The following is a 13,362-nucleotide window of genomic DNA, read 5'->3' as shown; positions in this document are numbered from 1 at the left end:
TTGCTGCTAGTTATCTACGCCATGATATTTTTACGTGAACTTGTAATAATTCCAGTTCATTAACGGTTGATGAAATGTAAAGTGAAAAATTGCAAAATAAATAAATGAAAATATGAAACGCGTTTATTTCTTCCGTGACACGTATATAAATCAGTGAAAAGGAATTGACTGACGCTCAGGCGATACGAGGGAAACGAACGGGAACCCTCCGGTGACATCAAAAGTGCGATTAAATTAAAGCGGATCCCGTTGAACATCGGTACACGACGAAACACGAGCTTCCATCGTCGTCTCTTGTTGTGCGACTGCGATTTGCGACTTTACTACGTGAATTACAAATTAATACGACACTGCCGCATTGAATGACGCCAGAAATAGTGTCGAGCTTCTCTGCTACGGAGTTCATTGATAGAAGTCACGGGTCTAGCGATTATTCGGATGTGAACGTTAACGCGACGGAACACTCTTGTGCATTAATTAACACGTTCGCTAGCAGCGTCGCATATTTGTGACGATCGACATTTCCTGTCTTTTGCAGACAAGAGTAAATTATATTGACGTGTGTTCGTCTAGCATCGAAACGCACGGTGTAATGCACAGAAAGTTATGTAAAGAAAGATTAAACGCGTGTACGTCGCATCGCTATTTTTTTTGTATATAAGTAATCCAAGTAATGCATTCTGTATTCTGTTGTTACCTATTATAGATAATATATATAATAGTATTAACATGTCGCGTTGCTTGGCTTTTCTCGAAGAATAAAAGAAGCGCCATTACGTCGCTTCGATCTTTTCGCGTCCCATTCAGAAAGCGTTTTTTAACCTTTTGCACTTGAAACTTTTTCTCATTGATATTACCAGTAATTCCAAGCAATTTTAATAGAAAAAGCATATCAACATGAAAAGAGTAGCTCACCGATGGAACTCAACGAGGACTCTTCGAGGACCGCGAGGCTGCTGTTGTGGATGGTCAGATGGTGGATGTCGAGGCCGAGGAACACGTACCGCTGCAGTTTCGGCAGGTTGTTATGCCTGAGGCGCAGGTAGAAGATGACCGTGTTCGATCTGCCCTTCAACGCCTTCATGGCGTTCGTGATGTGCGACAGGTCCGTGAACTCGCATACGATGTCCAAGCCAGATTTCTTCAGGGTGCAGGAACAGGGCGTGATCTCATGGTGCGAAGGGCAGAGCTGCAACGTTTGCGCAATGCTCAGGCCCGTTACGAGACACAGCGTCCAAATCAGCGTCCATAAACCGATCTCCTTCATCTTTTTCTCAACCTTCGTCCGCGCGATCTGTCAGATTCGTCTCTGTTTCGCTTTTCCACGGATGGATCTTTCGTTTTCCACGACTTTCACCGGATTCGCCTCTTCTTCTTCTTCTCTGCTCTCTTCCTCTATGCTTGGCTATCTGCCGGTCGCCCCTCCTTGCCGCTACGCCTTCTCTGTTCCTGTACCTGCAGCCTGCTACTTAGCCTCTGCTTTTCTCATATCCATTGCTCGCTCTTCCACGGTGCATCGGTACACCGAGTCTGCAACCAGTAAAAGGACGAGCGTGAGTTAAGGGGCCGGAGTGCTCCGAGACGATCAAAAGTGGCCAGGTGGTTCGCGGAGTCTTTTTGTACGCTGAATATCTTGTAAAGTGAATGTGATTCGCGATAGAACTTGTTGGCTCTAAGGTATTAGATGTTTTATGTGTACGTATTCGAGGAATCTCGTTAGACCCGCGGAAAGTGAGCTTTTCAATGGGTTCTTGATGCATTGAAAATGTAGAGGAAGAGATCGAGCTTCGCTGTCTAATGAATAATTTAATTATTCAAATAATGCGAGACTGACGTGTGAGACTTTGTTAGCGTCTAATGGTGTTTGTGAATTATCAGACTGATTTGTCTTATGCAATTCACTGGTTTTGTAGTGTGTTGATACGTGAATATCATGCGTATGATCATTCCTAGTTGAGCATCTCGAGTTAATTAGAGATTAAGGGATAATTAAAAGAATACTGCATTGAAACCAGGTTTTGTTACAAGAGTAGAGGCCACAGAGGAACATTTATTACTAACTTTTTAACTATTTAAAATTTCTACTAAATCAAGTATAAATAATTTACAATATAATTCAAATAACTTCCTGATAGTTCCTATTAACAAATCATGAATGATAAAAATACTTGAATTATACGTTCAATGGAAACAACGAAAATTTCCTTATTGACTTCGATTAATACATTCAATTAGACGTTCAGATTAAAATTCAAACAATTCTTTTCAAGAAAAACAATGAACTACAGACGAACTACATTAGATCACGGCGATATTTTCAAAATGGCTGTCAAGTGAATCATACTCAGCGCTCGTGACTCTTCAAGTGAATGTTAGTAAAACACATTCAGTTAAGAGTCACACCATATGTATTCAAATATGGGTCATACGATTATGAACGTGTCAACAAGCCTGCATTATTAGGGAACGCGAAGAGCGAGTTATGTTTGATACGTGACGTTGTTTCGAAATGTACTTATGCAACTCGTGTTTTCCATAGCTCCGGTGTTTCTCGTTGAATTCTGCTTCGAATCATTTATTTTACTCGTGTTTATTGCACCTACTCAAATCTTAAAAACTGTAACATCGAATGTTGCTGTTGGCGATATTATTCTCAAATCGACAAATATTCTCTTTTCGCTTGTTTTCGAAATTGTATGTCGGGATTCAAAGATAAATCCATGGATAATTGTTTTTTTAAACCTGTGCGAGGTAAGATTACATTGTTAAGGAATATCAATAGTAAATAGTTCATACTCCTTTAATATTTAGCTCCTATTCCTAAAATTTGGTTGAATTTTTATTCATTTCTCACATATTTTCGTCAAAATATTCTGCTATAATTACGCAAAATGGAATATTTTCTCTATTTAACACTTTGACTGCCACTCGAATTCGGGTGACACTACTTTTCACGGAAACTTGGACATTAATTTTCTTGGCGACAAACAAACCGAATTTTGTTGGATATATGACATATAAGGTATTGGAGCAATTATTAAGAAGAATCTTTTTTAGCTTCCGGTTAATGAAGAAAAATATTTCAACATTCTCTAATGAGATGAAGACGATATTCTGTAAAACCAACTCGACGAGAAATTAACGCAAATTGACGAACAAAGCGATTTTACGTCAATATTTCCCAGACTGATGTATCATATGAAGTATATTAAATATCAAACTTTACAGCTTCACCGTAGGAAACCAAGTGCAAAGGGTTAATGAAAGATCAAAGCGAAACAAAGAACAGTTACATCATTCCGTGAAAAAACAAAGAATTCATCGAAAGAATAAATATCGACGACCGCCGAAGAATCGCTAGAAACAAAAGTCATACCCGTCCATTTGGGTCGCGCGACCGTCTCTCCCGTCCCTCGCGGAATAGTCGTTGCAAACGTGTGAAGTGAAACAACGCCGATATCTGGCGTAATCGCTAGTCATCGCTTTCGATGTGACCGCGTGCGAAAAAGGACTGGCCGCTCGATCGCATCAGTTGCCCGATCCAGGTGTCCGTGTGGCAAAGACATCGACACCGGCGATCACAACATCACACTTTCCCTCGTTCGATCAAACGTCAAGAATCGCACGCGAGAATCTCCCACGAGCCTCTCCCACATCCACGACGATCGACGAATGTCCCCGTCACTTGTTCACCTAGATTCACTTCACCACGATCAACGAGAAACCCCTCCCACCGCACCTCTCCCCGAGCAACCACACCAGACACGATGTTCACCGATTATCCGCAATCCGTCGACGAAACGATCAGTTTCCCTTAGATCGCCGATCGAAGCTTCTTCCTTTCCTCTATCGGCATCAGCGGCACGTACGCGTTAATCGGCCAGCGCAGGCTGCATCGGCGATTCTGCTCCTCGATTGGACTCCCGGCCAGTCCAGGTGACGATCCGAGGAACCAAAAACGTCCTGACGGATCACGGGAGCTGATCGAACTCGAGATTCGACCTCCCGAAGCGATCCTCTGAAGGAGCTAACTTGATTGTAGGCCGAAGCCTCCGAGTTTCTCGTGTTAAAGGCGAACGTCGAAGCTTCCGTCCGAGTTTCTGGTATTAAAGGCGAACTTCGGGCTGGATCACTCGGAAGAAACCAATAGCGATTAGCTCGACCTAGGAAAATCGCGCCGGAGGGACACCGTCGGCCGTGTAAAGGCGAAGAGGCGCCGCGACGCAGCCGCTAGTCCAGAAAGCTATCCTCAGTGCCGGCCTCTGCTCGGTACCGCTACGCTGGTGACCTGGGTGTCCGTTGGCATCATCATTGCCCGGCTAATGGGCAGCTTCCGTCAAGGGGATCATGGGATACACGACGACGGCTGCGGCAACGTGGTGGACGACGTCATCGGAGATCTTACGATACTCCGCTGTGCGGTGTGGTGCCGGGGAGTACCTATCTACACGCCGCCAACGGCGTTTATTGGTGCTCCTCTTTCAATCACTGCTCGCTCGGTCAAGGAACGGCGGCCGCGCCGCAGCAATTTCTTTGATGCTTTGTGCCCGGACGGCCACGGCGACCGTAAGGAATGCAACTGAATGATAATGGACGCGGACGGGGCTGGCCAGTTGAAGATAACTGCGCTGGCTCTTCTTGCGCCCGTACGCCGAACAATGACGCTCTTAGGGCGTTCAGCTGAATTCTGCGCCGGTGAATTCGTCGGGAACTACCGGGGAGGGGAAATCTCGCGAGCTATGGTATCGGCGAACGTTGGGTGGTTGGAGATTATTTGGGAAATTGGGGGATAAATTTGAGAAACTGGGTTAACGGCAGTTGCGATGAGATGTTCGTTCATTTTTGGGGGGAAGTGGCTTGTTGGCAGTGGCGGTGAGATGTAGATATCTTCTTTTTATGTTTGGAATTACATTAGAAGCATATGTGATTAATATGGACACCTTGTAAAAATGGTAAGGGTCCATTTGTCTTAATTTCTGCTGATTTAATCGTAGTGGCTGAGTTAATGGTAGTTTCAGTGAGATGTTCGTTCATTTTTGGAGAAAACTGGGTTATTGGTAGTGTTGGTGAGATTTAGATATCTTGTTTTTATGTTTAGAATTACATTCGAATTACCAAGCATTTGATATGATTAATATGGACACCTTATAAAAATGGCAAGGGTCCATTTGCTTTAATTTCTGCTGACATAACGATAGTGGCAGAGTTAACCCCTTGCTCTACAATGTCGTATCGATCTCGTGGTGAAGATTTCGAATAGTATTTAATAAATATATATATCACTTAATCCTTCTAAGTCCGAATTGAATATTATTTTTCTATTATTGTATTCCTAAAATGTATTCCTGTTCAATTGTCTTAATATTATTGAGTATCTAATGCATCTAATAAGTATTAATTACTATAATCTATCTGATAGGTATTAACGGTATTAACTATATTAAGGTATTAATTATAAGTATTATTCAACTAACAGTTAGAATTCCATTTTCAACAGTGGTTTATATTCGTCGAACAAAATAAGAGATTATCTACACAGCTGATGTACTATTCGATAAAGAACACGATTGCGAAGAAAAGAGTGTGATAATTGGAGCAAGCGATGATATCATCGAGTTCGTACGACGGTTATTAGAATTTCCATAGATCTGATAATTTATACGTTACGATTCGCGATGCGAGCGAACGCTTTTAATAACAATTACTCATTTTATGCCACGATAAATTTGATACTTTCGCGAGAATATTCTCTCGTAACGCTTCAATAATAAATCCGCCGATGGTGTTACCTGCGTATATAGAGCACAGATCATCGGAACTTTTAACCCGTAAGAAGAATAAAATTCTGACTTCATGCATGTTAAAGCGGTCAAATCGTCGGAGGTTACGTTCCATGAAAGGCTAATTCTCCGAGATAAGAAACTCAACGACGCGATCACGACCACGAAAACAGAAAATAAAGCGGAGCTGTAAACTTCCGAGTTGCTCGTTAACCGACTTTTATCGCTTCGATCGCTGCGTTAACTGTTAATTCCTATTATTCATTATCCGCCGCGTCACAGTTCGCAACAAAATACTCGTTCAACGATTATTTAACATTTTGTTGCGGAAAGCATTTTCAAGTATTCATTACGTTTCGATGAAATATTAATTACTGTTTACAATTGATCTAAGAAGAAACTGCTATAAGTTAAGGCTCAACATCATTATATTCTAATGTTCAGTGTATTAATAGATTATATGGAATTTAATAGTGAACTTTATAATTTCCTGCAGCAAACTAAATAACGAAACCTTAGCCTCGACGAAGGCGAAGGGATATTGCTTCGTTAAACTTAATTATAAGAACACTGTCATTTGCATGTTATTGAAATTTTAACAACAGTCATTAATATACTCTCTAATATCGTCTTTCCTTGTCATTTGTTTCCTTGTTTCATCCTGTTTTAATATCATTCTTCTAATTTCGAAGTGACTCGTTAATTGTATCTCTATATGTGCCCATAATTATGAAAGTCTAAGTCAAAATGAAAGAAAACTGAGTTTAGCACTATTTTAACAGGTGACTCTCAATCACCACTTGATTTGATACAGCGAAACTATGAAGTTGAATATTTAGTATTTCGAATTAAACTTTGTATCCCTATGTGAAATATTTAAATAAAATAGCTTTGTTGCTTAATTTATCTGTGAATTATCCTTAAAGCTTTTGGAAATGCAATATGAAATAACCAAAAAATTTTAAAAATTCAAAATGTAACTCAAAGTCACATGGTACCAGGGTTAACCCTTTGAACTCTGTAGGCTCCAATATTGCACGAGTTCTAATATTAAATATTTCAATGAATTTTAAGAAAACTACCTTAAGATCATTAGATCTTCCAAATGTACGGAGTTTGTACCGAGAAGGGAATTTATAAGAAATGTTATAACATTGTTAATTTAGGACTACTATCGAAATTGGTGGAAGTTACTGACATATCACAACTATGTGGAGTGCTGTGGGTTAACAAATATCACTCGGTTCTTGTGAATTCAAATGAAATATTATTTTTCTGTTATCAATTATTATAGAGATTTTATAAATTTTGACATAAAATATGTATGGAATTTCTGTTTTTCCAATAAATTATAGAAAAGCTGCACTATGTGAATTGCTAAGGCTTAATAAATATAAATATCGGTTCGTGTGAATTCAAATGAAATATTATTTTTCTGTTATCAATTATATTATAGAGTAAATTTTGATATAAAATATGTATGGAATTTCTCTGTTTTTCCAATAAATTATAGAAAAGCTGCACTATGTGAATTGCCAAGGCTTAATAAATATAAATATCACTCGGTTCTCGTGAATTCAAATGAAATATTATTTTTCTGTTATCAATTATATTATAGAGTAAATTTTGCCATAAAATATGTATGGAATTTCTGTTTTTCCAATAAATTATGGAGAAACTGCACTATGTGAATTGCTAAGGCTCAATAAATTCATTTATTTCCAAAGTCACTATCGCGGCACAGCAACGAATAAAACGGTCCCGATCGCCAGAAACGCGGACAGAATGAAATCATTCTCGGACCACGAAGAGTATGATTGCCAGCGGACGAAATAATCGTTCCTTATCGCGGCCGTGGAAGTAATAACAGTAACCGAACAAGATAACACCCGCGGGGCGGCCGTACGATTCCCGAACGTACGCGGTTCAATTTTTATTTCGGAGTTTATATCGAGCCCGGCCGATTTAAGCGGGCATTAAACTAATTTTCGTCACGAACGCCGGTAATCCTACAGTCTGTCACGTAATTTTCCTGCTTTACATAAAATAACCGCCTCGAAATACTTGCCGGGCACGTAACGAGCAAAACGCTCCTAGACCCGGGACGAGCGGAAAGGCTGCGACGAGTTCCCGCGGCAAGAAATCGCTCTTTTCTTGCGGCCGCGGCCGTAATTGCAATTCATCGGGCCGATAGTTCTTCGAAATGTATTGTCATGCACGCCGGCGACGGTTCCTCGAGGAGAACTCCGAGGAACCGACGAGACGCAGCTCGGTTAACATTAAAACTACCGGGCGAGTCGAAACGACTCATTTCCGATTGCTCCATTTAGCAGTTATCGAAGAGATAACAGATGTTTCTCTGAGGAATTGTTAAAGAAATTATTTAGCGATACGCGAACTGAATTATGAGTCGATTAAAGTCTCGATGGATGCACTCTTAAAGTTTCTATAAAGGAATTTCACGAATCCGCCTTTAATACTAGAACTACCGAGCATTTAATACGATTGATATGTAATCTCTATGAAAATTGTAAGAATAGATTATTTTCTGTTTCTTTGAATATTCATAGTACTCAAGTGAAACTGTTTATGTTTAAAATCGTTTCAAATATTCAATGCTTTTAAGATGTTAATAGCTGCGAAACAAACAAATCGGAAGCAGTCATTTTGACTGGTACGTAGTTCTAGTGTTAACAGATTGCGTACCGGCTAATTTTCAGAAAACTGAATTTGTTAACTGAACTTATATCACTATACATAGAAAAACTTAGATATATTGTTATGTAATATATTTGAAATTGATAATCGATTCGAATGAAATTTTAGATTTTCTTCAATGCTGTGGTAATTAGCGAAGTTGCATAGCTAAGTGTCTTTATAAAAGATTTCTCGGTTCTGGTATGCAATGTGTTAATATTTGATATAATAGATATTTAAGATGAATATTTTAATATTTTATATAAAAGATATTTAGGATGAAGATTTTAATATTTAATATAAAAGATATTTAGGATGAAAATTTTAATATTTGATATAATAGATATTTAGGATAAATACTTTAACATTTGAAATAAGTATTTAAGATGAATATTTTAATATTTGGAATAATCATTAAATAGAAATATTGTAATATTTAATATAAATAATTCGCAAAAACATACAATATATATTATACATAATTATCCTAAATATTTACTTCAAATAAAATTCAATATTTCCAAGCGAAGCGAATGTACCTCCGCGTCGAGTTTTTCGATTATTTTCAAAGTATGCAACGAATTTTCAGAGGTTTCCTCGATGCTAATGAGTTTCCGTGCGATCCAGAAGCTCTGATGGAACCGTAAGCCGGCGGGTTCAGACGTTCGAAACTTTTGGGACCCCAGAAATCCCTCAAGACGTCTGTAACTCTCGATGCCTAAGAACCTTTACGATTCTGGGCCCTCCAAAGCTGCCGGAGCTAAGTAAAATGATCCAATTTCAGCCATCTTCCAGCATGCCGAGCAGATAGCTTTCGACGGCCGTACAAGTTACGCAATTGCCGTCGAAGTCTCTTAACCGGCGATCTTGCCAATATACAACGTGCATTATTCGCACGTGAACATCAACGTACCACGCGGACGTACGAACGGTGAGATACTGCGTGCTGCTAAGTACTTATGGTTGAACATTAAGGTACCTGCCATTTTTTGTTGAAACTGGCATAAGACCATTTTTAGGGGAAAATTAATGGTTATTTTAATGAGATATAGAATCACACTAGAACCACCAAGCATTTGGTATGATTAACCCTTTGAACTCTGTAGGCACCAATATTGAATCTTAAAGAAACTACCCTAAAATTATTAGATTTCCCACATATCCAAATTTTGTTCTATGAAGGAAAATAAAAGGTCGAAGAAATGTTATAGCATTTCTCATTTTCGCTAGGAATACTATAAAAATTAGTTGCAGTTGCTGATAGATTAGAAAACAACCTGGAGTGCTAAGAGTTAATATAGACATATAAAAATGGCAAGGGTCCATTTGTCTTAATTTCTGCTGATATCCTATATATTAGGTAAATGAAACTATTAATTTTCAAAATAATCAAAGGTATTTAACGTATCTATGATAACGATTGGAAAATAAGAAAATTGAAACTAGTTATCCTGAATACCTGTGGCAGTTTTAGTGTTAACTTATACTTTTTCAAAAATGGACTTATATTTCTGAAAAAAAGACGGTCCATGTATCTTGATTAAGCAGTTCCAGGATAAATTACAATAAATAAAGTATTACTTCTACCGGAAAGTTGTTTCTTTTCGAACGAAACGAAAACAAGAATATTCTTGATCAAGACAAAGGAACGGTTAAATATTCAACGTAAATATCCTACGCAAGAATCGAATGTTCAGTATCCGCTGGCATGGATATCCAGCATTCAACGCGCGGCATCGTCGAAGCACGAGAGATAATAACTTGATTAAATTTCGAACCACGATAATCCGAAGTGAAAACAAACAATTCGATCCAATCCTGTCGGGAAATTCCATGCGGTGCTTTTCATAAAACTTCTCGCGCTCTAAGGATAATAATCTCCGCGTGGCATGAACTTCCCGCCCGTTCTTCGAATATGTTTGCTGAACTCTGTAAACTAGACGATTTAATTACCAACTAGCTACCGAGGAGCAACATCAATTACGGTTTTACCTAACAACAAGTTACGGTTACGGTGGGTTTTGTCTAATAATTCCGCTGGCAAATATTTTCCGCTGCTACAGCGGCTTGAACATTCGGCGGCGCGTTCGTTGGATTTATTCGCGATTTATATAGGCAATCGAATTCTTTCGTTTGTTTTCATTGGATTGATAAAGATACATAGCGTTAGATTAACGTTAGATTCGTTGATATTTAGGTGTTCGCATTTCGATCGAATCGATGGAATTCTGTCAATCACTTTCGATTCAATCCTTTGCACTCGAAGAGTTCTTCAATGGAAACACTTAAAATTTTTCTGAGTTGACGACGTTCTTTGAATCTAATTAATACACAATTGAGGAATCAAGCTATTTTATTTCAATATTTCATGTATTGGTGCATTGTACAAAGCTGTATCAAACCATTTTAATTTTCCTATAGCAAGTCATTATAATTTTCCTATATCAAACTATTACAATTTCCCTATATCAAAGCATATTAATTTTCCTACATCAAACCATAATAATCTTTCTATATCAAGCTATTACAATTTTCCCATATCAAATCATTACAATTATTATTTTCCACACATCCAAATTTGCGCTAAGGAAAATAAAATTAGTATAAAAATACTATAAAAATTAGTTACAATCGCTGACAGATTACAAAACCATCCAGGGTGCTAAAGGTTAAGATATTTCCAGCGAAGAACCTCCGAGTGCAAAGGGTTAATGGGCCCACTGTCCTGGAGCCTGCATCTTTCCGCAGGCGACCCCATTGAACCGAAACAGGGCAGAAGTTCGAACCGCCGACCGTTCGAGAGACACTTGTCCCTTTAATTAATGCTGCAAATGACGTTTTTCAATGTTTGGTGGCTGTGTTAAAATCGATGGCGCATACGAGAGCGACTCGCGAATCGAACGTTCGCCGTTTCGTCGACGCTGCTCGGCGCGGTTCCACGAGCTCCTTCAATTTCGACTAAATGAACACTCGCGGCGGTTGCGTCGCCGTCGATTGCTTCCGCCTCGGCAGTCCGAACAGAGCTAAATAGAAATACGATTTCAGTGGCTGTTGAGCTCGCCGAACTTCCTTGGGACAGGGACTTCTTGTAAAACAGTTTAATTATCGAAGGGTCGGACGGAGTTTCGCGACAGAATCAATTAACCGTGTCGCCCCTCATTGCGATCGTGCGGCCGCGTAGTTTCGATCACTGAGAATACTGCTCGGAATTATCGTGTACGTTGTAGAAAAACGTTTAACCAGGTAACTGTGTTCGACGAGTATACGCGTCATCGTGAAGCTTGACACGATACTAGTTCTTTCAGCGATGAATTCTTTTTCTCGCATAAACATGTAATTCTTTGTCTCGCTTTGATCTCTCATTAAAGTATACCTTCAATATATATCATTTATTGATTTTATTGAGAGAACGAGAGGTTTTTCCAACTAAATTCCACAGTTAACCCTTTTCACTCGAGAGACGATTGTATATTTGCCGTTTAACTTTGTCTACTGCGTCAATACGTGAAATACTGAAAGAAAATAGCTTTGTTCCCTAGTTTATGATTTCTTGATAAATTCATTTCAAAGAATCTTGTCTACGTCTAATTGGAAAGTATTGAATATTTCAAGCGAAAAACTTTCACAAAGGGTTAACTGGTTAAGATTCCGTAACAGATTCTCCGATAAACTGTATACAACACATTTCCTTTTCCTTCTATTTATCAATTTATAGTATTCACAATCCTCTAACGTTCAGTTTAGCGAAAAGATCAATATCAAACCCGTCTCAGCCTCTGTTCGAACTATCAGTCCGCTGGTAAGTCCCAGATGATGCCGCCTAAGTGAAGGGGCTCACCGTGATAATTTATAGGTCTCCTATTGACATTCCGGAGCAGGGTGTTAAACGCATTAACAATGTCTAACTTATTGCCAGTGTCCGTCTTGCCTCGGGCAACCACGGGCTCCGAAAAGGACCTCACACCGAGGATTGCGTGCACAATGGATTGCCTCCTCCGAAACCTGATTGGCACTCCGCCAAGTCCGGCTCGTACAGGACAGCTGCCGGACGAGGCAGCTCGCAATAATTCGCTCGAATGGCTTACTCGCTTTATTCAGTAAACAGATGAACCGGTCCTCCTTCCTTCGAAGGATCATCGATATATAAGTAAGCAGAAGTTCGGAAGCGTCAGAACGGTATTTTTCAAAAATTCACTGCGTGATGATTATTTAATTTTAAGTAAAGTAAATAAGTAAATAAGTAAATAAGTAAATAAGTAAATAAGTAAATAAGTAAATAAGTAAATAAGTAAATAAGTAAATAAGTAAATAAGTAAATAAGTAAATAAGTAAATAAGTAAATAAGTAAATAAGTAAATAAGTAAATAAGTAAATAAGTAAATAAGTAAATAAGTAAATAAGTAAATAAGTAAATAAGTAAAGTAAATAAGTTTATTATTTAGTGATAAGGAACAAGCCTAGTAATATTAACACACTCGACCGGGAATTTTACGCAGACACTATCCCATGTCACCGGTTATTCCGTAATTAAATATGAAAGTGAGACGCGGTATTTAAAAAAATATTAAACTGAATTCAAATCGATTCTTTTTAAAATATATTACATAACGATATATCTAAATTTTTCTATGTATAGTCATATAAGTTGATCTTATTGAAAATTGCCATCTGCACAGTTTTCTGAAAATTAGTCGGTACGCAATCTGTTATAATTAGGAAAGTCGCGTAGCTAAGTGTCTTTATATTACACAAACACGAGATTAATCGTTACCAGTACGCAATACGCTACATTCCGAGTGCGATTCAATGCTTTCTTACTTTCTTCATAGTCTGCACGGTTCCTAGTTCTCTAGAAATGACGCACGAAATTGTGCATCGCGATGAA

General features: G+C 38.6%; 1 protein-coding gene across 15 annotated transcripts in view; it reads right to left on the bottom strand.

Annotated features, from left to right (window-relative positions):
• The window catches only part of LOC116424252 (uncharacterized), a 228,659-nt gene that overhangs the window by 13,949 nt on the left and 201,348 nt on the right, over positions 1–13,362 (bottom strand). For 14 of the 15 annotated variants that reach the window (XR_012998551.1, XR_012998552.1, XR_012998553.1 and 11 more), the window contains one exon: positions 916–1,530. Coding sequence is in view for 10 of the 15 variants with exons in the window: in XM_076367569.1 (XP_076223684.1) it covers positions 916–1,267 (352 nt within the window). In the remaining 5 variants the exon portion in view is untranslated. Of the gene's footprint in view, positions 1–915; positions 1,531–3,376; positions 4,654–13,362 lie in introns of those variants that run through there. The other variant, XM_031970413.2, reaches the window with a different exon arrangement.

The sequence above is a fragment of the Nomia melanderi genome, chromosome 5 (genome assembly GCF_051020985.1).
Source record: "Nomia melanderi isolate GNS246 chromosome 5, iyNomMela1, whole genome shotgun sequence".
NCBI classification, from domain to species: Eukaryota; Metazoa; Arthropoda; class Insecta; order Hymenoptera; family Halictidae; genus Nomia; species Nomia melanderi.
The sequence above is the reverse complement of the archived record's forward strand: the minus strand, read 5'-3'. Positions and strand labels throughout refer to the sequence as shown.